Source organism: Myotis myotis, unplaced genomic scaffold (assembly GCF_014108235.1).
Source record: "Myotis myotis isolate mMyoMyo1 unplaced genomic scaffold, mMyoMyo1.p scaffold_m19_p_12, whole genome shotgun sequence".
Lineage (NCBI taxonomy): Eukaryota > Metazoa > Chordata > Mammalia > Chiroptera > Vespertilionidae > Myotis > Myotis myotis.
This window is the reverse complement of record NW_023416316.1, coordinates 46,991,634-47,016,640: the sequence shown is the minus strand read 5'-3', so window position 1 is coordinate 47,016,640 and position 25,007 is coordinate 46,991,634. Positions and strand designations below refer to the sequence as shown.

At 40.0% G+C, this 25,007-nt stretch overlaps 1 protein-coding gene across 4 annotated transcripts in view; it reads left to right on the top strand.

The window, feature by feature from the left end:
• SPATA6L (spermatogenesis associated 6 like) overlaps nucleotides 1–24,395 on the top strand; it is a 31,166-nt gene extending 6,771 nt beyond the window's left edge. Inside the window, exons 3-12 of one of the 4 annotated variants that reach the window (XM_036331026.1) lie at nucleotides 543–591; nucleotides 1,045–1,086; nucleotides 9,200–9,324; nucleotides 10,878–10,955; nucleotides 13,975–14,214; nucleotides 16,448–16,550; nucleotides 19,580–19,614; nucleotides 20,711–20,907; nucleotides 23,120–23,216; nucleotides 24,163–24,395. In XM_036331026.1, the coding sequence (XP_036186919.1) occupies nucleotides 543–591; nucleotides 1,045–1,086; nucleotides 9,200–9,324; nucleotides 10,878–10,955; nucleotides 13,975–14,214; nucleotides 16,448–16,550; nucleotides 19,580–19,614; nucleotides 20,711–20,907; nucleotides 23,120–23,216; nucleotides 24,163–24,252 (1,056 nt within the window). In that variant the 3' untranslated portion in view covers nucleotides 24,253–24,395. Of the gene's footprint in view, nucleotides 1–542; nucleotides 592–1,044; nucleotides 1,087–9,199; nucleotides 9,325–10,877; nucleotides 10,956–13,974; nucleotides 14,215–16,447; nucleotides 17,016–19,579; nucleotides 19,615–20,710; nucleotides 21,900–23,119; nucleotides 23,217–24,162 lie in introns of those variants that run through there. The other 3 variants (XM_036331027.1, XM_036331025.1, XM_036331024.1) reach the window with 3 other exon arrangements.
• Nucleotides 24,396–25,007: the final 612 nt, after the last annotated feature.

Genomic DNA, 25,007 nt, shown 5'->3' with positions numbered 1-25,007 from the left:
TACGAGGCTTTCCCTCTCTCTCATTATTTTTGAATTTTGTGGGAGTGTAGTTACTAGCACTTAGCTTTCCTTTTGTGATTCACATAGTTAGAATTTTTATTTATGTGTTGTTGTTTTTTAGCACAACCAATTCCTTGACAAGATAAGTCATTCATTCAGTTAACATTTTATGAATATCTGTGGTATGCAGATTGTGTTTTAGGTAATCATGACTCTTTGAGGTTGATGCCAGATATGCTTTTAGCAACTAACTGTAGGGCTAGGTCAAGTTGATAACATTTTGAGCATGTGGTAGATTCAGCTAACGTAGATTTTCCTGGCACTTGGTATTGTTTTACTAATTCTCATTCATTTATCCTATAGTCATTTGTTGAATTTTTAACCACATATCTGTTAAAGGTATTTCTGCTGTATCCTAAAATATTATATGGCTGAATTTGATATGTGTTAATTATTTGGAAGAATGTAATTTATAATTTCTGTAAGTATATATCAATGAAACTTCGAAAATTTATTTTTCTCATTTTTTTTTTCTCCTGTAGTTATTTGAAAATGCAATAGATCCTGGAGCTGTAGCAGACATTTTAGAAAGTAGGTACTCTCCATCCCTCCCCAACCCTCCCAAAAAAGAGAGAGACTATTACATTGTGTGTCTGTAATTCACAAATATAAAATTCTACTATTTTCTAAGTTGTGATACTTCCCTGTTTGATCTATGTTAATACTCAAGAGAACCTGTAAAATTTGAATCATGTTTTATATTTGATTACAAATTCTTTTCTAGATATAGATAGGATATACTAGAAGATACAATTCTACTTGTTTATTTTTTATTTTATTTATTTTAAAAAATAAATAACAATGTATTTAATTCCCATTTAATTCCACTGTTGAGAATTCAAAACTGGTTAATTGCCCCTAACCATGGTGCTGTTTAAATTAAATGGGAATTAAATGGACTGTTATAGCAGTTTTAAACCTAGCAATTAATGAAAAATTCTGGCAATTTTCTAAAGTATTAAAATCTAATTTTTTCTTTTTTAGGCATTTTAACCAGGTTTGAATTAATACAGCTAGTGCCTCCAGGTAATGTGCCAGTAAATGCATTTCTAAATTAGCTTTTTTTTAAATTTAAAAGGATTTTGGCATGACAAAATGAGGACTGGTATTTAAAAGTCGTCCCTTATATAATACTCACTATTTCTCACCTCCCACCCCCTCATCAGTCAGTTTCATTTTGTCCTCTTTTAGAAGAGTAACTTTATGGGTTTGGTGGTTTTATGACTTTCCATATTTTTATAACTTTAATTATTATAAAACTAGTAGTCCTGCGCACGAATCCTTGTGCCAGTAGCTCACTGCTGCCCTCCTGTAGCTCTCCGCCCGCTGCCCCAACCTCCTGTAACTTCCCCCTCCCCCCCTTCCTCCCCCTTACCCCCCACCCTCCCCTCATAGCTTGTTGTCCTGCCCCCTCCTGTAGCTCTCCGCTGCCCCCTTGTAGGTCGCTGCCCCACCCTCCTGCTGATCCGTGAGCCAGTCGTTTCGCGGTCGGTCGTTACATAACGACCATTTGCGTATTACATCTTTATTATATAGGATACTTTTTTTCCATCCTGGCTCAGCTTCTTTCAAGTTTTTGCCTTTGACTATGTTTTAATTGTGGAGTGTGTGAGTGTGTATGTACGTGAAGCCCAAAGCCATCTTCTCTACTAGTTGCTACAACAGGGTTGGCAAATCCAGCAGCACTGTTTCGTACGGCTCATGAGCTAAATCTCTACACTTTTAAAATTGAGATTTTATTCATATACTATAAAATTTACCATTTTAAATACAACTCAGTTGTTTTAGTTTGCTTACAGGGTAGTGCAAGCTAGTGATCACTGCCTAATTCCAGAAATTTTTATAACCTGGAAACAGACCCCATACTCATTAGCAGTCACTCATTATTCCTTCCTTCCCATAGCTCCTGGCCACCATTAATCTACGCTCTGTCCCTGTCACTTTGCCTGTTCTGGATATTTCATGTAAATGGAATCAGACAACATATGGTCTTTTATGTCTGGCTTCTTTCAGTTAGCATGCTTCAAAGTTTATCCATGCTATAACATATATCAGTAATTCATTCCTTTTTATGGTAGAATAATATTCTTTTATATGGATATATCACATATACAATTCTATTCTTTTATATGGATAAGTTTGCTTACCCATTCATTAGTTGATGGACACTGGGTTGTTCCTACATTTTGAACATTATGAATAATACTGCTATCAGCATTCATTAACAAGTTGTTGGGTGAGTACATGTTTTCAGGTCACTTGGGTATACACCTAGGAGTGGAGTTATTGGGTAGCTCCGTGCTTAACTTTTTAAGGAACTGCCAAACTTTCTTCAGTTGTTACATTTTTAAATGGTTGGAAAGAAATTAAAAAATACAAATATTTAGTGATGTGAAAATTTTAAAATTCAAATTTCATTGTTTATAAAGTTTTATTGGAACACATCCATGTCCATTTGTTTAAGTGTTGTTCAATGGCTGCTTTCACACTGCAGTGAGAGTTGAATAGTTATGACCATACTTAAAGCCTAAAATTTTTATTGTTCTGCCCCCCCCCAAAAAAAACCCCACAAAAAATAAAATAAAATAAAATAAAATCTTTATTGTCTAGACCTTTACAGAAAACATTTGTGACCTCTGTACTAGAATCATGGGGCTTTAGGGGGAAACGTTCTATGATGCCTTTGCTTTGTAGTATGTCTTGAATGCCTGGCAACCCGAGCTAGTGAGATAGTAGGAACTGCCATCTGGTGGCATCAGTTCTCATACATAGTCTCTCAATGTGGTTAATTACTGGTGATTTTAGAGTCGTGTGTGTGTGTGTGTGTGTGTGTGTGTGTGTGTGAGAGAGAGAGAGAGAGAGAGAGAGAGAGAGAGAGAGAATGAATATACCTAAACATTTCTAATTCTCTTCTGATCTTTGCTATTATACATTTTTGCCTTTTCCCTTCCCCCCAATGAAAGAATATTCATAGTTTTACCTTGTCATAAAAAGCATCCCCAAATGATGAGAAAACCTAGTTCTACATCGTTATTTTAAATAGCTATAAAAAGCTTCATTAATTTACTTATGTGCTTCTATAGGTCTATAAACAGTATGTAGATAACATTTTGGGTTCTGTTCTTTCATTCTGCATTGTTTGCTTGCTTGTAGTTTACTTGTTTGTCATTTTCAACAGCTATATGCTTTTCTGTAGTCATAATTGTCCTTAAATTGGTATTGTTGAGCATTTAGTTTTCTTTACCTTTCACATCTTTATAAAAATTATTTTTCCTCTTGGTATATTTGCAAAGAACAGAATTACTAGATTGAACCATGTCTTGTAACCTGGGAATAAACCAATCCCCAGCAAGTTTCCACAATTTCACTGGCAGATGCCTCAGCTAAAGCAGAGGCTTTTATGAGGATCATAGGCTTGCCTACTGTCGCTGTCCCTGGAGCAGGTCAAAGCCCTAGTGGAGTGGATCAAGAAGTCTGTAGTTCTTCCTTCTGCCTCTTGGTTCCTTAGCAGAAGCAGGCTCTGAAAACAGACAAGAACCCCACTCTCCATGGATCTAGAGATAGACACTCTTGTTAATGTCATTTACTTTCTTAGGTAGGCACAACAGAGGGAAGATCAGAAATATCTCCTACCTTCTTTTCAGAAATTCTCACTGAGCACTTTTCAGCCTAAAAGTGACAGGCCAAAATCAGGGCATTGAGGTGTGTTTTCTTCCCCCCCATAAGATTTTTTTCTTATTTGACCTAATTTTATGTTGAGACATAAATCTGCTAACTGACAAGTTATATTTTAGTGTGCTAGTAAAATAGAAGCAGGCCCATTTTAGTCTTATTCAATTTTACATGAATTGAAAAATTACCCAGTACTTAATATTCTCACTATAAAATGTTTAATTAACACGAATCCTATATAATAAAAGGCTAATATGCAAATAGACTGAATGGCTGAAGGAGTGGTTGCTATGACACGCACTAACCACCAGGGGCAGCCGCTTGACACAGAAGCTGCCCCCTGGTGGTCAGTGAGCTTCCACAGGGGGAGTGCTGCTCAGCCAGAAGCCAGGCTCACCACTGGTGAGTGCAGCTGCCAACTGCTGGCTTAGGCCCTCTCCCCAGAGGGAGTGGGCCTAAGCTGTCAGTAGGACATCCCCCGAGGGTTCCTGGATTGCAAGAGGGCACAAGCCGGGCTGAGGGACCCCCGGCTCCCCAGTGGAAGAATTTCATGCACCGGGCCTCTAGTTTTGTAAAATAAAAAGCAAAAAGCCACAGCCATCAACAACCCCTGAAAATAATTACTATTAACAATTTGTTGTGTATCTTTTTAGGTCTTTAAGATATATTTAGCATATATAATGCATTTAGTATATTCAAACACCCTAAAATAATACATATATACACATATGTGCATATATATGTATGTAAATATGTATACACACACATATACTAAATGTATCCAGTATTTATGATATGTATATTTAGTGTTACATTTTGGTTGAATATATATATTCTGCAACTTGCTTTATAAAATTTAATATATTTTAGACTGCCATATGTTTTTCATATGACCAGAAATCCATCTGTGGGAAGGTTGCAAGAATTGTTTAAAACTATGATGATTGGAGAATATTGAAGCTGGGCATATGCATACTGTTATAACTCAAAAGTTAATCAGATACAAAATGGAGGCTTTATTATATACTTGTTTTCCTTTTGTCTACATTCTCTCAATTGCAGAGTGCAATTAAATTTGAATTGCTCAAAATAACAATTTTACCCAGTTTCAGTTGTATTACAGACTGATCCATTACTTTGTCCAACGTATGTTTATTGAGGGTATATATGCCCTACACTATGCCACTTCCTGGTATCACGCAGGTGGCACCAGTCAGAGTGGCAATGATAAATCCTCTTGATCTGCTAGTCCCTGATGCTAGATAATTATGTAAAAATGATTTGCTTGAAGTCTCGCGTGGACTGTACCACGTGGTCACATGAGCCACATTTGGTTTTACAGGGACCAGTTCTTCATTGGCTGAATAGTTACCTTTTCATTTTGCTGTATATATTACTTTACTGTTTTATACTTTTTCATGTTGTTTTCAAACACACTTATTATAGTCAGAAGACAGATTACGATAATTAAACTAATGATACAGGTACCTCAGATGTGTATACAGCTTTGCTGCTAAGGAAAGAAGAGGTCCAATGATTTGGCTTAGGAGCAATAGACTCCTCCCTGGTTCTTCAGTTTACAAAGATGGGAAAAAGTGAATGAACACAGGGGGGCAGCATAATCCTGGTTGACAGTGAGCTTGGTGCTTTTATTGACTCAAAACCTCTACTTTGGAATGTGTCATATATATTCAGCCCAGCTGTAAAATGCTATTTTAGTGGGCACCTGTTCCCTGATTCAGAGTTTGATTTTATACTTTGTCATGATGCTTACTCAGCATCAGCAGGAAATAACTTTTGCCTCAGATGATGTGTGTGTGTGTGTTTGTGTGTGTGGTATTTTTGTTGTTGTTAATCCTCACCCAAGGGTATTTTTCCCACTGATTTTTAGGGAGAGTGGAAGGGAAAGGAAGACACACACAGAGAGAGAGATATCGATGTGAGAGAGACGCTTCAATTGGTTGCCTCCCACACACGCCCCAACTGGGGCTGGGGATTGAGCCTGCAACTAAGGTATGTGCCCTGACTGGAATCGAACCGTGACCCTTCAGTCTGTGGGCCGACACTGTAACCACTGTGCAAAGCTGGCTAGGGCAGATGATCTGGTTTTGAATTTCTACTTTGCCAGGTGGCATCATGACAAGTGCCTTAAACTCTCAGAGCCTCAGTTTCCTTATTTGCAAAAAAGGAGTCAAATGTGACCCCATATTGGGAAGCAAGCTGTCAATTCTGATGTGCTTTATAAATGCTAGATATTTCTGGAACCAATATTTTTTTAAAAATTATTTTTCGTGAAATCTCATTTGTTTTCTTTTTTGGGGGAGTACTTGTTCACTGGTGGTATTGATGATGTCCCTGTCTGTGCCATTAGCCTATTAAGAACATGATGGAGTTTTTTTTTCAGACATTTTGCTTGGCCTATGAGAATTGCTTAGCCTGTGTATATGCTTATTATTTACAACCAAGCCTCTTGCTATAATAACCCTGTGGTGTGCTGACATTTTACACTGATAATAGCAGGTAAACACATACGCTCTGCTCTTCATATGTGTTTGTCATTTGTCCTCACAATAGCCCTAAGAAGCAGGTACTGTGATGAGTTTTACATTTTCCTGAAGAGGAAACTGAAGTTAAGGAGTTTACATAATTTGTTCAAAGCCACATCACTAGTAATTGGTGAAGCAAGGATTCGAACCCAGCTCTGTCTGAATCTAGAAGTTGAGTTCCTAACTAGTGTACTGTAGGCTTCAGTAGAAAGTTGTATTTTGTTGCTAGTGATGGGTGAGGAAATGGTCACATCACTTCCATTTTTTGTTTGCACTTCTGAGATCACTGAATGGAGGAAGTCTCTGTGGCCAGTAAAAGTGCAGAGCAGGTGAAAGGCTCCATCTGATGTATTTATAACATCACAGTGTGTGGAGAATGGATTTGAGTGCAGAAAGAATAGAAGCAGGGTGACCAGCTAGGACAATGATGGCGAACCTTTTGAGCTCGGCGTGTCAGCATTTTGAAAAACCCTAATGTAACTCTGGTGCTGTGTCACATATAGAAATTTTTTGATATTTGCAACCATAGTAAAACAAAGACATATATATATATATATATATATATATATATATTAAATATATTTTATTGATTTTTTACAGAGAGGAAGGGAGAGAGATAGAGAGTTAGAAACATCGATGAGTGAGAAACATCGATCAGCTGCCTCCTGCACATCTCCCACTGGGGATGTGCCCGCAACCCAGGTACATGCCCTTGACCGGAATCGAACCTGGGACCTTTCAGTCCGCAGGCCGACGCTCTATCCACTGAGCCAAACCGGTTTCGGCAAGACTTATATTTTTGATATTTATTTTATATATTTAAATGCCATTTAACAAAGAAAAATCAACCAAAAAAATGAGTTCGCATGTCACCTCTGACACGCGTGCCATAGGTTCGCCATCACTGAGCTAGGAGGTCATGACAATAGTCCAGGAGAGAGGGGGTGGGGGCTTGGACAAAGGTAGTAGTAGCCATAAAGATGGAGAGAAGGGGACAGTTTTTAGATTTATTTTGGAGACAGAGTCAACAGGACTTGCTAATGGATTGATGTAAGACGTGAAAGAGTAGAATCAAGGATAAACCCTAGATTTTTGGCTTGAGCAACTGATTCCTCTGATGGGAAGATAGAGAAGAGCTTATTTGTGTGTGTGTTGGGGGGGGGGGGGATCAAGAGTTCTATTTTGGACCTGTTTGCATACACTATAAGACATTTATGGTGAGACTTGAATGATGAATAAGATCTCAACAAGACGGGAAGGAAGAAAAGACATTTTAGAAGGAACAGCCCAAGCTTAGCAAGTGCATAGAAGAGGAGGGAAAGATACCTTGTTAGCTTATTGTGGCTGGAGCATGTCTGAGAGGGGAAGAGTAGAAAGAAATTATGATGAAAAATCTAGAATGCTTTCTTTTACACATTTATCCTTACTAGAACCCAGTAAGTGGAATGAATAGGAAGAAATGAATTCATTATATTATTTGATAGAAGGTGAGTTATTTTCTACAGTTGATATACCAAGAATTCTTGTCACAAATAAAATGGCAGCCACCAAACGGTAATGTTACCTCATTGACTATTTTGGCAGCGCTCTGTGCAGGGCCCGCTCTCAGTCCAAACCACTTGTGTAGCACCTGCTGTGCAGACAAGGAGGGCTCAGCTGGCAGCTGCTCCATCCTTTAGTTCAGCCATTCTCAATCCTACTAGACCTAAGATCTTCTTTTGGTAGTGAGTATTTTGTAGCATCCTCTTACCATATTGAAATACTAGTAAATATTAATAGTTAATAGAACCAACTTATACAAATCACAGTATTTGAACTGTAATATAAAGGAGAAATGAAAAGAAAGTGATTTAAAATAAAATGACATGCATATCAGCATGTGAATGTTGAGCATAGTGAAGTATTTAGATGTGATGTGATTTTCAAAATGCCAAAAGGATCTCAGTAAAGATCCAAACAGCAAAGTACAGTTTTTCCTTAATGTACACAGTAACCGCATTCCTGAAAATCCAGTGTATTTTAAAATTGTGCAAAAAAGTGCTTTGTGTTTATATGTAACAGTTAGGTTCCAGGCTCTGATAGTCATAAAATAGCTTCTCACTTGGAAGAATGTCTGGCAGGATGTTAGAAGGTTGTGCAGGAGTGTCTTGAGCATTGCAGGGGCTGTTAACTCCCCTGGTGTTGGCACCAGCTCAGCTCTGCTCTGAGCCACTGGGACATTAGCATCCCTATGAACACATCGAACTCCAGTCTGCACTGTATCTTTTGCATGAACAGGGCATTGTCTGCCTTATTCCTATTCTACCCTTAGGCCTGGCCCATGGTATGTCATTAGAAAACATTTGTTGAGCCGAAACCGGTTTGGCTCAGTGGATAGAGCGTCGGCCTGCGGACTGAAAGGTCCCAGGTTCGATTCCGGTCAAGGGCATGTACCTGGGTTGCGGGCACATCCCCAGTAGGAGATGTGCAGGAGGCAGCTGATTGATGTTTCTCTCTCATCGATGTTTCTAACTATCTCTCTCCCTTCCTCTCTGTAAAAAATCAATAAAATATATATATAAAAAAATTTTTTTTTAAAAAAGAAAACATTTGTTGAAGGAAAGAATGGATGGATGGATGGATGGATGGATGGGTGGATGGAAAGAAATTTTCCTCTTTGTTCTGTTTTGTAGAACAACCCTTTAGATAGTGTTTTATCTCTGTCAGGACGTGGGGAGGGTTTTGAAACTTGTCCATGAGATAAAAAGTAGTAGAAGTCATCTGAGTCTTGAATAACAGGTACTGCATTCAAAATGTCTATTTTTATCTGTGTGCCTTCTCTGCTATCACCTATCTAAGCTTTTATTTTGTTAAACTTGGGATGTAGATACATCATTTTTCAGAACATAAATCTACTTCTGACTTTTCTTCTTCCTTCCTAGTGTGGGAAGAGTTGGCCTACTATGAAGAAAACACACGGGAATTTCTTTTTCCTGAGCCCAAGCTGACACCTTCGATCCCTGGCATAGGTAGGGAGGTGCTCATGAAAACGGCTGCAGGTTTTCCAGTAAGTGATCTATGCCCAGCTGGCTTCTGTTGGAAAAGCAATTCTTAGGACCTGAGCATTTTATTCCTAATAGGGCTTGCTCTTGGACTGATCACTTTATCTTGGTCAGTACCCCTGTTAATTCTGTTTAGCAGTCTTGTTTAGATGTCCCACTCGGAATGCCAAATTACACTGATTCCTATTATTGATCTGGGAAGTGGGAGTTTTACCTAATTTGGCTAAATCATTGCCATATTCACACTGTCACATAATTATAAGGATGATTTTTTTTTTTACCTCCTCTGAATGCAGATTAGCTGAAAGATTTTGCCAATTTAATTACAGCTATTATTTTAGCAATAATAAAAGTAGATAGGGTAGTAATAGTAATAATGCTCCTTCTCATTTATTTTGCCCATTGGTTTTTCATATGATATCTTATTTTCCTCGTAACAGTTCTCAAGTGAGCTGAGGCAGATACTATGGCCTCCACTTAATGGAGGGGAAACTGACAGAGGTTCACTGACTGGTACTAATGAGGGATATTAAAAGATAGGGCAGTTATTCAGTCAATAACCTAATAGTTTGGGGGCATTATCTGAACCCAAATTTGAATATTCATTTTGATGTTGTCTGTGATAATTTCTGACTCTGCAGCAACTCTGTTGTTGGAATGCCTGGGTTCAGTAACCAGGTTTGCCATCATTAGCTGGACAAGTTACTCTCTGTGTCTTAGTTTCCTCCTCTACAAAGTATAGATACTGGATATTACTAGTACCCACTTTATGGGGTTGTTTTGAGGATTAGATGAGTTACTATATGCAAAGCACTTAGGTCAGGGCATATAATACAATTTATGTAAGTGTTTAGGTATTCTTATTAAATATATTTTATTTTTCATCTTTATTGCTAATTGAAAAATAAAAATTGTATCCATTTAGAGTGTACAACTTGATGTTTTTCTGTATATCTACATTGTGAAGTAATTGCCACACGCTAATTACCATATCCATCATTCACTGTTACTAGTTACCATTTTCTTTTCTTTTGTGATGAGAACACTTAAGGTCTACCTTCTTAGAAATTTCAAATATACAATATAGTATTGTTAACTATAGCCACATTGCTGTACATTAGATCCCCAGAATTTATTCATCTTGCATAATGAGACATTGTACCCTTTGACCAACATTTACCCATTTCCCCCATCCTCCAGCCCCTGGCAACCAGCATTATACTTTCTGCTTCTGTGAGTCTGACTATATTAGATTCCCTATATAAGTGAGATAATACAGTATTAATTTTTTTGTGTCTGGCTTATTTCACTTAGCATAATGTCTACCAGGTTCTTCTATGTTGTTGAAAATGGTAAGATGTCCTTCTTTTTAAAGGCCGAATAATATTTCATTGTGTACATATATTTGTTATGTGCATATTTTAGATAATGAATATGGATAATGCCAACCACACAAAAGAGCAATTAAATTCTTGCACAATTTCAAATTAGGATGAGATAGGCAAGAAAACTGTTTCTAGTAATTTTGTTTGCTTCTTTTATGCTGTTTTATTTTTAGGGTATTGCTCCAAAAATAGAGTTTTCTACAAGGACAGCCATCAGAGAATGTGTGTTTCTGCATAGAAACAGATTTCTTGTAAGTATAATCAAGAAGCCAATAATAGAAATGTCAGGAATTTTCTCCACAAATTTAAAGAGCTCAGTTTACCAAGTTTAGGTGCAACTGGATAAATAAAAACCTGGAGACTTATTGCTAGTTTTGAACTTATTCAAACTATTCACTCTGCCTGTCACATTAGACTGAGCATGTTTGGCACATATTCATCAAGGTTTAGTTGGTGGAGCAGAATGATCTAGGGTTAAGATCACAAGTTTGATGTGTAAACTAGCTTTTTTGGTTGTTGTTTCGTGACTTTTATTCTTTTTTGTCACTGTTGTTAATCCTTACCCGAGGATACTTTTCCATTTCTGGAGAGAGTAGAAGGGAGAGGGAGAGACAGACAGAGAGACATCGATTTGAGAAAGATACATCGATTGGTCACCTCCTGCAAGTGCCCCAACCAGGGCTGGGATCGAGTCTGCAACTGAGGTACATGTCCTTAACTGGTATCGAAGCCGGGACCTTTTAGTCCATGGGCCAACACTCTATCCACTGAGCCAAACTGGCTAGGGCAGTGGTCAGCAAACTCATTAGTCAACAGAGCCAAATATCAACAGTACAACGACTGAAATTTCTTTTGAGAGCCAAATTTTTTAAACTTAAGCTATATAGGTAGGTACATTGTTATTAACTTAATTAGGGTACTCCTAAGGCTTAGGAAGAGCCACACTCAAGGAGCCAAAGAGCTGCATGTGGCTCGCAAACCGCAGTTTGCCGACCACGGGGCTAGGGCAATGACTTTTATTCTTGATCGTATGAACAGTAGTGTTTCCTTCTTCCTTATGCTGAAGCTGAAGCTCAGAGTTGTATTCATGGCCATCGTTGGTAACCGTGAAGGGTCTTGGGCATCCATAAGCACCAGCTCTATTTCCCTCTCTTGTTCAGTCCTAACTTCCCCTTCACTCTGATTTATTTCCATGTTTCGTTTATCTTATTGTACACAAATTTTGTAACCCTTTAAAGTCCTTTCTAGAACAGTATGGAAGTGAATCAATGTAATTTGTAAAGCTTCTTTAAATACTTGTCATCCTAAATCTTGCCTGATCCTCTAGAACAGTGGTCAGCAAACTGCGGCTCGCGAGCCACATGCGGCTCTTTGGCCCCTTGAGTGTGGCCACGAAGTTTCAATCGCACTGTACGTGCGCGCCCACACATGGTATTTTGTGGAAGAGCCACACTCAAGGGGCCACAGTTTGCCGACCACTGCTTAAAAATGTGGGCTGTGGATACTGAATGACAAGGGTCTGTGCAAATCCATCAATCCTGTGGGCATTATAACTCCTATAATTGGAGACCAATGATTACTTTTAAGGAAAGCATTAGCTGCTTTTTAGTTTTTCTTTCTTTATCCACTACTTTCTTCAATCTGTTGGATATGTGCACAGTGAGTTTTTCAATCTTTTTTCTTTAAAACCTCCTAATATATATCTTCATTTTAAGCCTTAACTTTTAAAAGTGGTATCTTTTATTCTTTCTTATAACAGAAGTATCCCACTTATTTTGAAAAATTATAAAATAGGAATAAGCAAAAGGACAGAAAAATTATGTTATTCTTACTATCTAGAGATGATATGACTAATTTTCGAGTATAGTCTGCTATACAACACACTTTTATTTTAAGAAATTAGCATCAGACTATTTTATACCCTTTCTTTTTTACTTAATATACCATGCACAGGTCCTGATGTCCTTAAGTACTTTTATACCAGGCCAATCTTCATGGCTTCATTGTATGTATGCCATTGCACGGTAGCACCATAATTTGTTTGGCCAATCATTTTCCTATTGTTGGGCACTTAGCTGACATGTCACAGTCCAGTCAGGAAAACAAACCACACATGTTATTTTAACAGAAAGATTTAATGTAAATAGGGGATGGGATGCTGAGAGGTAAAGGGTAACACTGAAGTGATGGGGATAGTGACCGCAGGAAGCTGCTCCACCCCTAAGGCTGAGGAAACAAAGGGAAGAGCATGGAAGCTTGAGGAAGAGAACCCATAGGAAGGGGACCCCATAGCAAAGGGACGCTGGGGAGAGGCTGCCTTCCTGGGTGCTTCTTCAGGAAATCAAAGGTAGGACTTCGATGAGCTGGGACTCAGACCTCTAAGGAGGGACACTGCTCATTGCTGGTGCCTCGGATTCCATGGGGCGAGATTCAAATCCCTGAGTGCTGGAACGCCTGAGGGGGGCACAGTGAGACTAGTTCCGGGATTATTGGAGTGGGGAGAACTATGAACTGGAACCATTTGCTGTTGCTAAGGTGAAGAATGGTTGCTGGGGTGATGCTGTCAGGAATAGAATGCAAAACTGGAAGTGGCCAGCTCTGTCTTCCTGATTCTGCCTTGCAGTCTCCCTCTGGTGCTTTCTGGTGGTAGAGCCTAACAATAGCTGGAAAAGCATAGGGGTTTGCAGAGTGCCAGCCCTCCTATCATGAAGCTGGGTATAGAAAGGTGGGTTTGGGAGCTGAAAGACACTTGCTTACTCACCATTCACCAATGTGGTTGGTTTCTCACTTTGGAACTGTTATATAAGAGTTTTTTTTTTTTTAGCTAAATACATAGCCATAATTATTTCCTTATAATAAGTTAATTGAAGTTAAATGCCTGGATCCAAGTATATGCCTGTTCTCTTTCTCTCTCAATCTCAATCTCAATTTCAATATCTCTTGATGTCTTTCTATCGATCAATCATCTATCTATAACTGGGGGAAGTGTCTGATACTTTCCAACTGTCCCCTAATGCAAATAAATCTCACTGGTATTTGAAATATAGCATACTGGTGAGTTATAAATACTAGTGATGTTAAGCTGAACTGAAGAAAAATTAAGTAGAGAAATGCCCTTCCTTGAGTTCCTATTTTATAAGTCTAAGGTGTTCAGTCTTCTACCTTAGTTAACAAAGTTCAATTAAATGCAGTAATATTCTGCTTGAATTCCCCCCCCCCCCCCCCCCCGCTTTTTGTTTTTAAAGGAATTGTTTCTCTTTTTGGTTCTAGGAAGAAATGTTTAAGTCACGAAGGCCTTTATTTACATCATATGGACCAACATTCCCCTTAAAAAATAAACATATGAAGCGAAGAGAAATTAATCTCAACAGATTGCCCCAATGCGTACAATTCTGGGAGCCCTCTCCATATTCTACCAGACGTTTCTTCCAGGACCAAACAGCTCAACTGAACCTTGGAAATAATTTCAAAATCCCTGGAGAAAGCAAACCTCCATTTGTAGTTAGACATGTGAGCCTAAAATTATTTATCAGAGTTCTTTGGGATGGTGAGGTTGTGAATGAGTTCAGAATACAAGAAGTTTGCAGTATAAAAATAATTGGGTAATATTAAAAAGGGAATTCAAACTGAATAGTAATGATGATTAAATTATGTTATCTTTCTAGAGTCATATTCAGGAAGCTCCTATAGAGATGTCTTGTACAGAGGATTTGCTCAGTAAATGTCAGCCATCCCTGTGTTTGATTTTCGAAAATTATTGAGTGTGATGTCTACACATGGCAACTCACCATTTATCCAGAAGAAATCAGTGAACTGATGGGTGCAAGACACATCCAAAGGCTGGCATATACTCTGTACAATCTAAAACTAAAGTTTCATCAGTTTTAAAGGAAACTGCTTGAGTTTTTTAAATAAGGTTGTTGCTCATTAGCCATACTTTAAAGAGCAGGGGAAAAAATGTATCTGCAGGAAGAAGCAATGATGTGTCATATTCAAAACCCTTGATCAACCTTCAGGGAGAAGTGGGCAAATTTAATAACATTAGTTCTTTTAGTCTCCTTAATTTTTTTTTAACCATTATAAAAGTAATGGAAAATACAGAAATGTTCAAAAAAATTACCCATAGGTTCACCAGTATAATAAAAATAAATAAGTATTTAATTTAATGCATTTTCTTTAATCTTTTTAATATTCATAAGACTCTTTTTCCTACAAAGTCGTAGTATATACAGATTAGTTTCTCAACATATACAATTAATATTACATTAAAAGCATTTTTTATTATTTGCTATTCTTCATTAACATCAGTCCATGTTCTAGTTCATGACTTATTCTCCAGTCGTTCTTATAACTCCAGTAGTTAACTGTTGATAATGTAAAGTTGATAATTTGACTTAAAGTCACTAGTGGTGATGTTTGTGTATTTGACACAAACCTGTTTGCAGATCATGTCCCATTTATGAAAATATGTTCACTTAAGTAAAATAATGTAGTCACCACTATCCTTTTTTTCAAGGGTATAGACACTCAGATTGGTCTGGAACAGCCGTGGGCAAACTACGGCCCGCGGGCCGGATCCAGCCCGTTTCAAATGAATAAAACTAACAAAAAAAGACCGTACCTTTTTATGTAATAATGTTTACTTTGAATTTATATTAGTTCACACAAACACTCCATCCATGCTTTTGTTCCGGCCCTCCGGTCCAGTTTAAGAACCCATTGTGGCCCTCAAGTCAAAAAGTTTGCCCACCCCTGGTCTGGAATGTGAAAGACTGAACTGTGTGACCTTGTGATAATTCTCAGGCTAGCACTGCCCAGTCTGTTCGGGAACATGAAACTCTGTCCTGTTTTTATTTATTTATTTATTTATTTGTTTGTTTGTTTATTTATTTATTAGTATTACAGCTATCTTTCATCACCGCCCCCCCCCCCCCCTTACCTCCCTTGTCCTGTTTTAAAAGAATGCAAAATTAGCTTCACTTGGTCTCTTCTGGGCTTGACTTACCAGTGGTTAGGATGTAACTCGTGCCCATCGTTATTTTTAAAAAAATATATATTTTATTGATTTTTCTACAGAGAGGAAGGGAGAGGGATAGAAAGCTAGAAACATCGATCAGCTGCCTCCTGCACACTCCCCACTGGGGATGTGCCCGCAACCAAGGTACATGCCCTTGATCGGACTCGAACCTGGGACCCTTGAGTCCACAGGCTGACGCTCTATCCACTGAGCCAAACCAGTTTGGGCCCATCGTTATTTCTTTTTTTTCTTTATTTTTTTTTTTCGTTATTTCTTTATGCTAACATTTAGCCCAGGGGTGGGCAAACTTTTTGACTCGAGGGCCACAATGGGTTCTTAAGCTGGACCGGAGGGCCGGAACAAAAGCATGGATGGAGTGTTTGTGTGAACTAATATAAATTCAAAGTAAACATCATTACATAAAAGGGTACGGTCTTTTTTTTGTTAGTTTTATTCATTTCAAACGGGCTGGATCCGGCCCACGGGCCGTAGTTTGCCCACGGCTGATTTAGCCCATCTCTTCGTGTTAGCCTTAGTGAAGAGAGGGACAAACAGCTTCCCCCTATCGGGACCACATGTAACGTACATTGAGCCTGAGATTTAATTTGTTCCCAACTTTCTTTTCTCACTTGCATGACTGACGGGGAGAAAGGCATTACAGGTAATGTGGAGAGGGTAATACAAGCCACGGTGGGTTTACGTCTTATTTCTCTCCTTTTCTTTCAGGTGGACAGTGCAAAGCCCTTTGGTGAGGATATTTCAGAGCATTATTCTCCGAAGTCTAGAAGAAAATCTAAGTTTCCAAACTTTCCCTTTCCCATGAGAAGAGGTACTCAAGTTTCTTGTTATTCCTGTGTATTTCTCTATGGGAGCAAATGCATCCTACTTCTAAATTTTTCATTCTGTGGAATGTTTTCTTTGGAAACTTGGAGTTTAATTCTCAAGTACTCTCCAGCGGTGGAGTTTCCAGGGAAGGAGTTCCTACTGAGCAGAGTCAGCAGAGAAGCTGTTTCAGAAGCTGTTTCACCAGGGCACCCACTGTGCTCTGGTTGCGTTCATTTCCTGGCTGGGCTGGAAAAGCAGAGAGCAGTTTATTCTGGTGTGAACTTCTTGCAAATGCACCACTAATAGCCAACAGATAAGACTCGCCCTTTCTGTGGATGGGAAAGAGCAGGGGATTGGTGATCAGAAGAGTGTATAACACTTGCTTTACAAGATTCCATGTTAGCGAGGAGGGGAGCCAACTCTATCTGAAGCAGTTAGATTAAGGCAGGGGATCGCAAACTGTCAGGTGTCAGGACCCTTTTGCATTCTTCTTTTAAAAAATGTTTTTATTGACTTGAGAGGAAGAGGGAGGGAGGGAGAGAGGGGGGGAGAGAGAGAGAGAGAGAGAGAGAGGGAAAGAAATATTAATGTCAGAAAAAAACATTGACCTATTGCCTTTCCCACAAACGGTGACTGGGGATCAAACATAAAACCTGAAACCTGGGCATGTGCCTTGACCAGGAATTGAACTGTGACCTCCTGGTTAATAGATCGATGCTCAACCACTGAGCCATGCCAGCTGGGCTAAAGGTTTATACTTTTTTGGCGGGGGGCGGGGGGGGGGGAGGTGGCGGTTAATCCCACCCGAGGATATTTTTCCATTGATTTTTAGGGAGAGCAGAAGGGAGAGGGAAAGACAGAGAAAAAACATCCATGTGAGAGAGACATGTTGATTGGTTGCCTCCTGCATGCACCCCCGACCAGGGTCAAGGTACGTGCCCTTGACCAGAATCGAATCTGGGAGTCTTCAGTTTGAGGGCTGAGGCTCTATCCACTGAGCCTAACCGGCTAGGGCTAGAGCTGTACCATATACGTTTTTTAAAAATATATTTTTATTGATTTTTTACAGAGAGGAAGGGAGAGGGATAGAGAGTTAGAAACATCGATGAGTGAGAAACATCAATCAGCTGCCTCCTGCACACCCCCTACTGGGGATGTGCCCGCAACCAAGGTACATGCCCTTGACTGGAATCGCATGGCATGTACCTTGGGACCCTTCAGTCCGCAGGCCAACGCTCTATCCACTGAGCCAAACTGGTTAGGGCTACCATATACTTTTAAAGGGCTGCACAGATTCTTATGGTAACTCAAGCCAGTGTTCGTGGATCACAGTGACTGCTTGAACACAGCCAACCAAGGACAGAGTACAATTTGACGCAGAAAGTGCTTTATCACCTCTGACATTTAATTTAAGTCCTTTGGTTTGAAATCACCTGGGTAGCCTATAAAGGCAGCGCTGCCTTCCCTATTACTGGGAAATCAAGCAACAGCAAATGTCCTTTCCCAGAGAGGACACCTTGGGCTTAATGCTGGCCCAATTATGATAGCACTCATACATCACATTGGTCTCGGCCTTTATCTGTTCTTAATCCTGGCAGGTGGAGATGTAAGGTTCCAGAGAGGTTACAGAATGTGTACTGGTCACATACCAAGTTTTTGGCAAACCTACATTTAGAAAAGACGTTCAGACCTCTGGGCTCAGATCCTGTAGCTTCCAAGCCAGACCTTTGCTTAGGACACTGTCAGCTCATTCATCCAGGCCTAAGGTAGAATAAAGCAGTGCTTCTCAAATTTCATTGTGCATTTGAATCACCTCGGGATCTTGTTAAACTGCAGATTCTGACTCAGAGGGGTTGGGGTGAGGGCCTGTGATCTTTCTTTTCTAACAAGCTTTCAGGTGATTCAGCTATCACTGGTCCATGGACTGCATTTTGAGAAGCAAAGGAACAAAGGCAAGCCCCCTGGGGAAGTGAGCCTCAACATCAGGCACAGGGGACTCTAGGGCAGGTTTGTGGCTATAGCTGGAAAGGGCCTTAGCACTGCTGATTCCCTGCTCAGCTGGAGAAGAGAGCTTCTGGGACAAGGGGGACACACACATACATGCACGCCCAGAGGATGTGACAATTGCCAGGCTTTAAAATCCCCTTTTATAGCTTCCTTTTTACTGCCAGCGGCACAAGGGGAATCAGCAATTCAGGAAAAGTTACTTGTCACTGCTTAGGCCCCAGTCATGGGGGGCGAGTGGAGGGGCAGCGGCAGCGGAGGGGTGGTGGGGTGGTGGGGTGGTGGGGAGAGCATGGTGGCCATAGCATGGCCTTGCAAATACTCATTTCAAAAGCATTTCTTTTTTCTCAACCTGGAAAAACCAGTTTAATCTTGGTTTCGTCGATGTATATTAATATATTCACTTTCTAGTCCTTCTTACCATTCTCTGGCATTAGATCTATTTACGTTTTATGAGTATTTAGGGTAATCCTAATGATTTATACTTTTGCTGCATCGTGTTTCTGCAAGCTCTTGCATATCCATTGTCTCAACCTAACATTTATGTCTACCTTGGACAAGTATACTTAAGAATTTCTGCATAAATAAGATTCCACGGAAACCAAATGTGAAGGGAATGGCAGAAGAGGAGGAGTCTATGCATTTTATGTTTGAGCCACACGGCTTTCTTGTAGGCTCTGGGCACCTGAGCAAATACGAGTTTTCCAGGCTGTTGAAGGGTTACTGAACTTACTGCTTCACTTTAGACTCTCTTTTACCCTTCCCGTAGCCATGCGTGCTATGGGAAGTCATGGATAATATAACCTCATTGTTGAGCTCAGGAGGACAGAAAAACTCGGAGAGTTGCTGTGACTCAAGGGAGTTTTAAAAGTGATAGTGTAACTTACAAGGGAGCATTTACTAGTAAGTGCTATCATAATTCATTCATTGTGTAATATTTTTGTACTGCTGTGGAATAAGTGTAACAGCAGTTTTTAGGGGTAACTGATAATAATGAGTCATTGAATCACCTGTTCCTCTTTCTTCTAGCTTCTTCTCTTGACAGCCTTGCAGCTAACGTAAAGGTAATTTTAGAAGTAGCATTAGTAAAATAACTTATTTCCAGCTATCTAATGTTAATTACTGTGCTTCCGCCAAGGAGTGGTGAAAAGTATACTTCTAGCCAGTGCTGCTTATGGAATTGCTATAGTTAAATTGGAGTTTAAAATGTGCCCTGGCTCCACTGTCTGCTTTGCTTCCACTTGTTTGTTCCCTCATAAACACTTTTCTTTTTCATCTGTGGGATGAATCAGGAGTGAGGGCATATGTAGGCCCAATACCTACTTTTTTTTTTTTTTTTTTTTTTTAAATATATTCTATTGACTTTTCACAGAGAGGAAGGGAGAGAGACAGAGAGTCAGAAACATCGATGAGAGAGAAACATCGACCAGCCGCCTCCTGCACATCTCCCACTGGGGACGCGCCCGCAACCCAGGCACACGCCCCCGACCGGAATCGAACCCGGGACCCCTCAGTCCGCAGGCCGACGCTCCATCCACCGAGCCAAATGGGTCAGGGCCCAATACCTACTTTTATCAGTAGGATTTTCATTGCTTTTTCTCTAATCAAATACTTTTATACATAGTGGTGATAAATCGCTTGTTCTTGAAGTTTGATTGGCTTGTCCAGGTGAAGAGGTAAAGTTCTGTATTAAATGGATATATGCAAAGAAAACGGAGTATACTGTGCTTCTTACGCCAGAGCATTTAAATATTTTGTTTAAAAAGGTAATCTTCCTAGCGGGTAAAAAAAAAGGAAGGAAGAAAGAAAGAAAGAAAGAAAGAGAGGAAGGAAGGGAGAAAGAAAGAAAGAGAGGAAGGAAGGGAGAAAGGAAGGAAGAAATCTTTCCCAAACCCAGTAATCTCCAGGCCTCCCAAATTTAAGTTCAGAGCATGAATTTATTGTGGCTTGTTAACTCATGCCTGACATAGAGAATTTTAGTTGTCGTTCCTTGACCTCTGCTCCTGAGCATTTGTCTTTAGTCTTCTCTGCACACCCCCATCCCAGGGCAGGTATTCTATCTTGCTCACAATTCTCTTCCTTGTCCCACCCAACCCCAGCTTTGAATTAAGCAAACAAAAGCAAAACTATAACTAAAAAATAATGCACATTGTCACACAGGTTATCAAAGAGCCAGATGAACGGATTTTTTTAAGGCATCAGTCACCATCACCGTTATGTCCGAGAAAGTTTAGAAAGCCCTCGCCCAGTTACAGTAACCAAGGGGATGCGGATTTCCACCTGGGAACTTCATTCGCCACCTCCCGGCACTGCAGATCTCCCAGCCCCCCTCTGGATCAGTCCCGTCTCCGGGGAAGGTCAGCGGCAAGCGCCCGTCTCTTTGCTTGAAGAGTGTCTGTGTTCTGGCAGGAGTCACGCCAGGCCACCTCACCAGTTTGCTTCCTCAGGGATATTCAGCTGGGGACACCTTGATCTAAAAAATTATTATTTCTTTAAACGTCTTCCCCAAAGTAAAAATTCTGCCTTTCTCTTGCCTCTGGAAAACATATCTCAGGATGTTTGTTGGGAATGGGATAGACAGCTAACTTGACATAAGTGCTATTTATCTATCCATTTTTAGATGTTATGCATTTTAAAACTCAATCTTTTGATTTCACCAGTATAACAGTAGTGTTCACTATTTAAATTTAGGAAATTACAGAAAAAAATAAGTGAAAAAAAATCACCCATAGTCCTGTCACCTAAAGACAAACATTAACAACACGTGAATATGTTTTCTTTCTCTTTTTCTAGACATGGTTTCCTGGTTTGTTTATATTATTGTTACAAATTTTAAAAACTGTGATTGCATATGTCCGGAGGGCAGGCCAGAGAGGAACAGGAACCTTGATTTTTCCAAATTGCACTCTCTAATCTCATGATTAACCATCCGGTTTGCCCAGGACTGTCCTGTTTTAACCCTGACAGTCTGGCATTCTGGGGAAACCCCTTAGTCCCAGGCAAACCAGGACAGTTGATCACCTTCGCGCCAGGGAAGTGGCACCAAGGATAATATTAGTGAGGTAGTGGTTTTGAATAAAGGATATGCAGTCTGCTTTACTCTGCAATATTAGTGATGAGAATAAGGTAAGTCCTTATATCACAATAACACAGTTGCTCACAAAGGAACTCAGTAAGTATCTCTAAACAAGATTTTCATAATCTATTTGCCAATTCTGCTTCAGAACTTAGGAGTTCATACCCACCCCCTCCCAAAAATGAATGAATGAATTCAATCACCCAAGAAATATTTATTAAATACCTACCATGATATTCAATACCTATGAGGCCCTAGGACAGTGATGGCGAACCTATGACACACGTGTCAGAGGTGACACGCGAACTCATTTTTTTGTTTGATTATTTTTTGTTAAATGGCATTTAAATATATAAAATAAATATCAAAAATATAAGTCTTTGTTTTACCATGGTTACAAATATCAAAAAATTTCTATATGTGACACGGCACCAGAGTTAAGTTAGGGTTTTTCAAAATGCTGACACGCCGAGCTCAAAAGGTTCGCCATCACGGCCCTAGGATGAACTATTAACCTAAGAGTTTCAGTCCCAATTTCAGGCTAGGAGAAGAAAGAGACATTAATCAAATAATGACAAAATATCCACTAGGAGAAGTGCTATCAGTAAGGGGCAAATGAACTCAAAGTGCATAAAATAGAGAAGCGGACTCTCTCTACATGAAGGGTATCAGGAAGGATTTTCCAAGAAATCTTGAACTGAGCTCTGAAGGGTGGGTAGGAGTTACAGGAGTGGGGATGGGCTGGAGGTGACAGCCTTCTAGGCAGAGCCAGCAGGGCTGGGAAATGTCTCCAGAAGGAGAAAGTGCTTCATGTTCGAGGAACTGGAAGATGCTGTAAGACCTGTGGTTAAGGTTGGGTCTGATTGGCCTAAAGTCAGTGAGATAGCAAATAAAATTCTGAAGGTGGAAAACAATGGGATTAAATTTGGCATTAAAATTTTTGGATTAAATTCTTAAATGTCAAAGCAAGATTTGTTCTTTAGAGAAATATCTAAAACACATAGTAAAGGATGAAGAGGAAAGTCACTCACAGCCATACTCCCAAACACAAGCCATTCTGGACACCGTGGTGGTTTTTATTCCCAGTGATGGTCTATGCACAGGTTTAATAAAGACATTGAAACCACACTGTACACTATTTTTCATGGTGCTGCATTTTTCTTACTATTAAGTTATAAACATCAACCCATACTGTTATGTACTTTAACTACCCTTTTGTTAAAACAATATATATTTCATTGACTTTTTACAGAGAGGAAGGGAGGGGGATAGAGAGGTAGAAACATCAATGAGAGAGAAACATCGGTCAGCTGCCTCCTGCACACCCCTTACTGGGGATATGCCCACAGCCAAGGCACATGCCCTTGACCGGAATCGAACCTGGGACCTTTCAATCTGCAGGCTGATGCTCTATCCACTGATCAAAACCGGTTAGGGCTCTAACTATCCTTTTTATTAGCTGCATAATACTTCACCCTGTTTAATTTGTCCAGCAGGTTCCACCCTGGATCTCAGTCCCCATGGAAGAAGATCCATGGAAGGGTATGCAATCTTCTGACATCGCACAGAGCTCGGCAACACCTAAACAAGGTTAGGGCTTCTAGCAAAACTACATCTTTGCTGACAGAATAAGATGGGCCCTGGGACTTAAGCGTTTAGCATGGGAGGCAGACATGGACCAAGTAATCACAGAAATAAATGTAAAATTCTGTGACACTGACCAAGGAGGTACACGGTGTCCTGGGAGTGTAAGAAAAGGGGTACTTGACTTGGTTGGGAGTCAGGGTGGGCTTCCTGCAGAAGAGACAGTGGAATACCTACTGAGCAATGAGCACAGTGTGCGTCAAGAGGAGGTCCTGCAGCAGGAGGGAGCAGGGGCCTTTCAAAGGACTAAGAGAAGACAGTGTAACTGGCCCCAAGCACATTCCCTCCCACCGGAATTCCATTCCCACACACAGGAGTTCTGGTCCAGGGGAGATCCAGAGAAGGGTGTGTGGTCTGTGTAAGGCCACAGCACGGAAGAAAAGTTTTCCTGAAAACTGTTGAACAAACTCAAAAAGAGTCTGGGGGACTCTTCCCCCTCCCTAAATGGGAGTCAGTTCTGTGGGACTCTTTCCCTCTCCCCATGTGGGAGTCTGTACTTATTCTTCAATAAATTTCCACCTTTGCTATAAAAAAAAAAAGAGAGTCTGGAGGTTTTGCTATAAGTAAATGATAGATTTATTCAAGGGTCCTAGAGTTTGCAAATTGGGAACACAGGAAGAAAGAAAGAAAGAAAGAAAGAAAGAAAGAAAGAAAGAAAGAAAGAAAGAAAGAAAGAAAGAGAAAGAAAAGAAAAAGTAAGGGGGGAAAAAGAAGTTACACTGAGAAGATAGTAACTGGAGTTTGCAAATTGTAACTTCTTCATATATGTGAACCCCACATATACAGTGTATATGGGATTCATAGACCTCTTAAATGCAAAACTATACATCTTGTTATCATTGATCTATATTACATTATGAATAATGCAATTGCTGCATTTGTTTTGTTATAGGAAGATTTTATCTCTGACGTAAATTATACCCTTGAAAGACCAAGCTACCCTCTGAAGAACTACCCAGTGCACGCACAGAGATATTTTTAAGCTGATGTCTTATGTAAGTAAGCAGCTTAAGTGCTGCTTATTATGGTTTTCTAAAATAATCTTAGTTTCCAGCAGTCAAAATGAGGTAACTAGAAAACGTTGTGGACAGGAGATGAGGGAGAGTCCTAAGAACCACATTTTCCCTTCACACAGTATAATAATGACAGAACATATGTGGGTCTGCCGGCTCTCTCTCTCTCTCTCTCTCTCTCTCTCTCTCTCTCTCTCTCTCTCCCTCCCTCCCTTCTTCTTTCAGCTCCTTGAACACAAGCTTTTTCTGCTGTGAGGCCTTTGCACATGCTTTTCTCGCTGTCTGGAATACTTCCCCCCCGCCCCCCCCCCACACTTTTTTTTGAATGCTTCTTCCCTATCCTACTTGGGTCACTTCTATTTATCCTTCGAGTCTCACGGTGTTCCATGACACTCCCTCCCCCTCTGAGGCATACCTTCTTCAGTGCCCTGCACTGTCATAAAGTGTGACACAATTTGTTGTTTTATGTTTATATGGTTTGATTGCTTAAAAGTCTGCCTCTTCTACTTAAGTGAAACCTGTCCCTCCTGCTCCCTGTTTCGTAGCCGGCATGTAGTGCACGACAATGGGATCTCATTTAACTCAGCCACACATGCCAGGCTTGTGGCCTCAACAAGACTCCCACTCCCACTCCCTACCTGCCGCTGTCTTTGTTTCAGATGACTCCACACTGTGGTTGGTGCTCAGTAAATATTTTTTGAGTGAAGGTTTAATGAGGGAATGA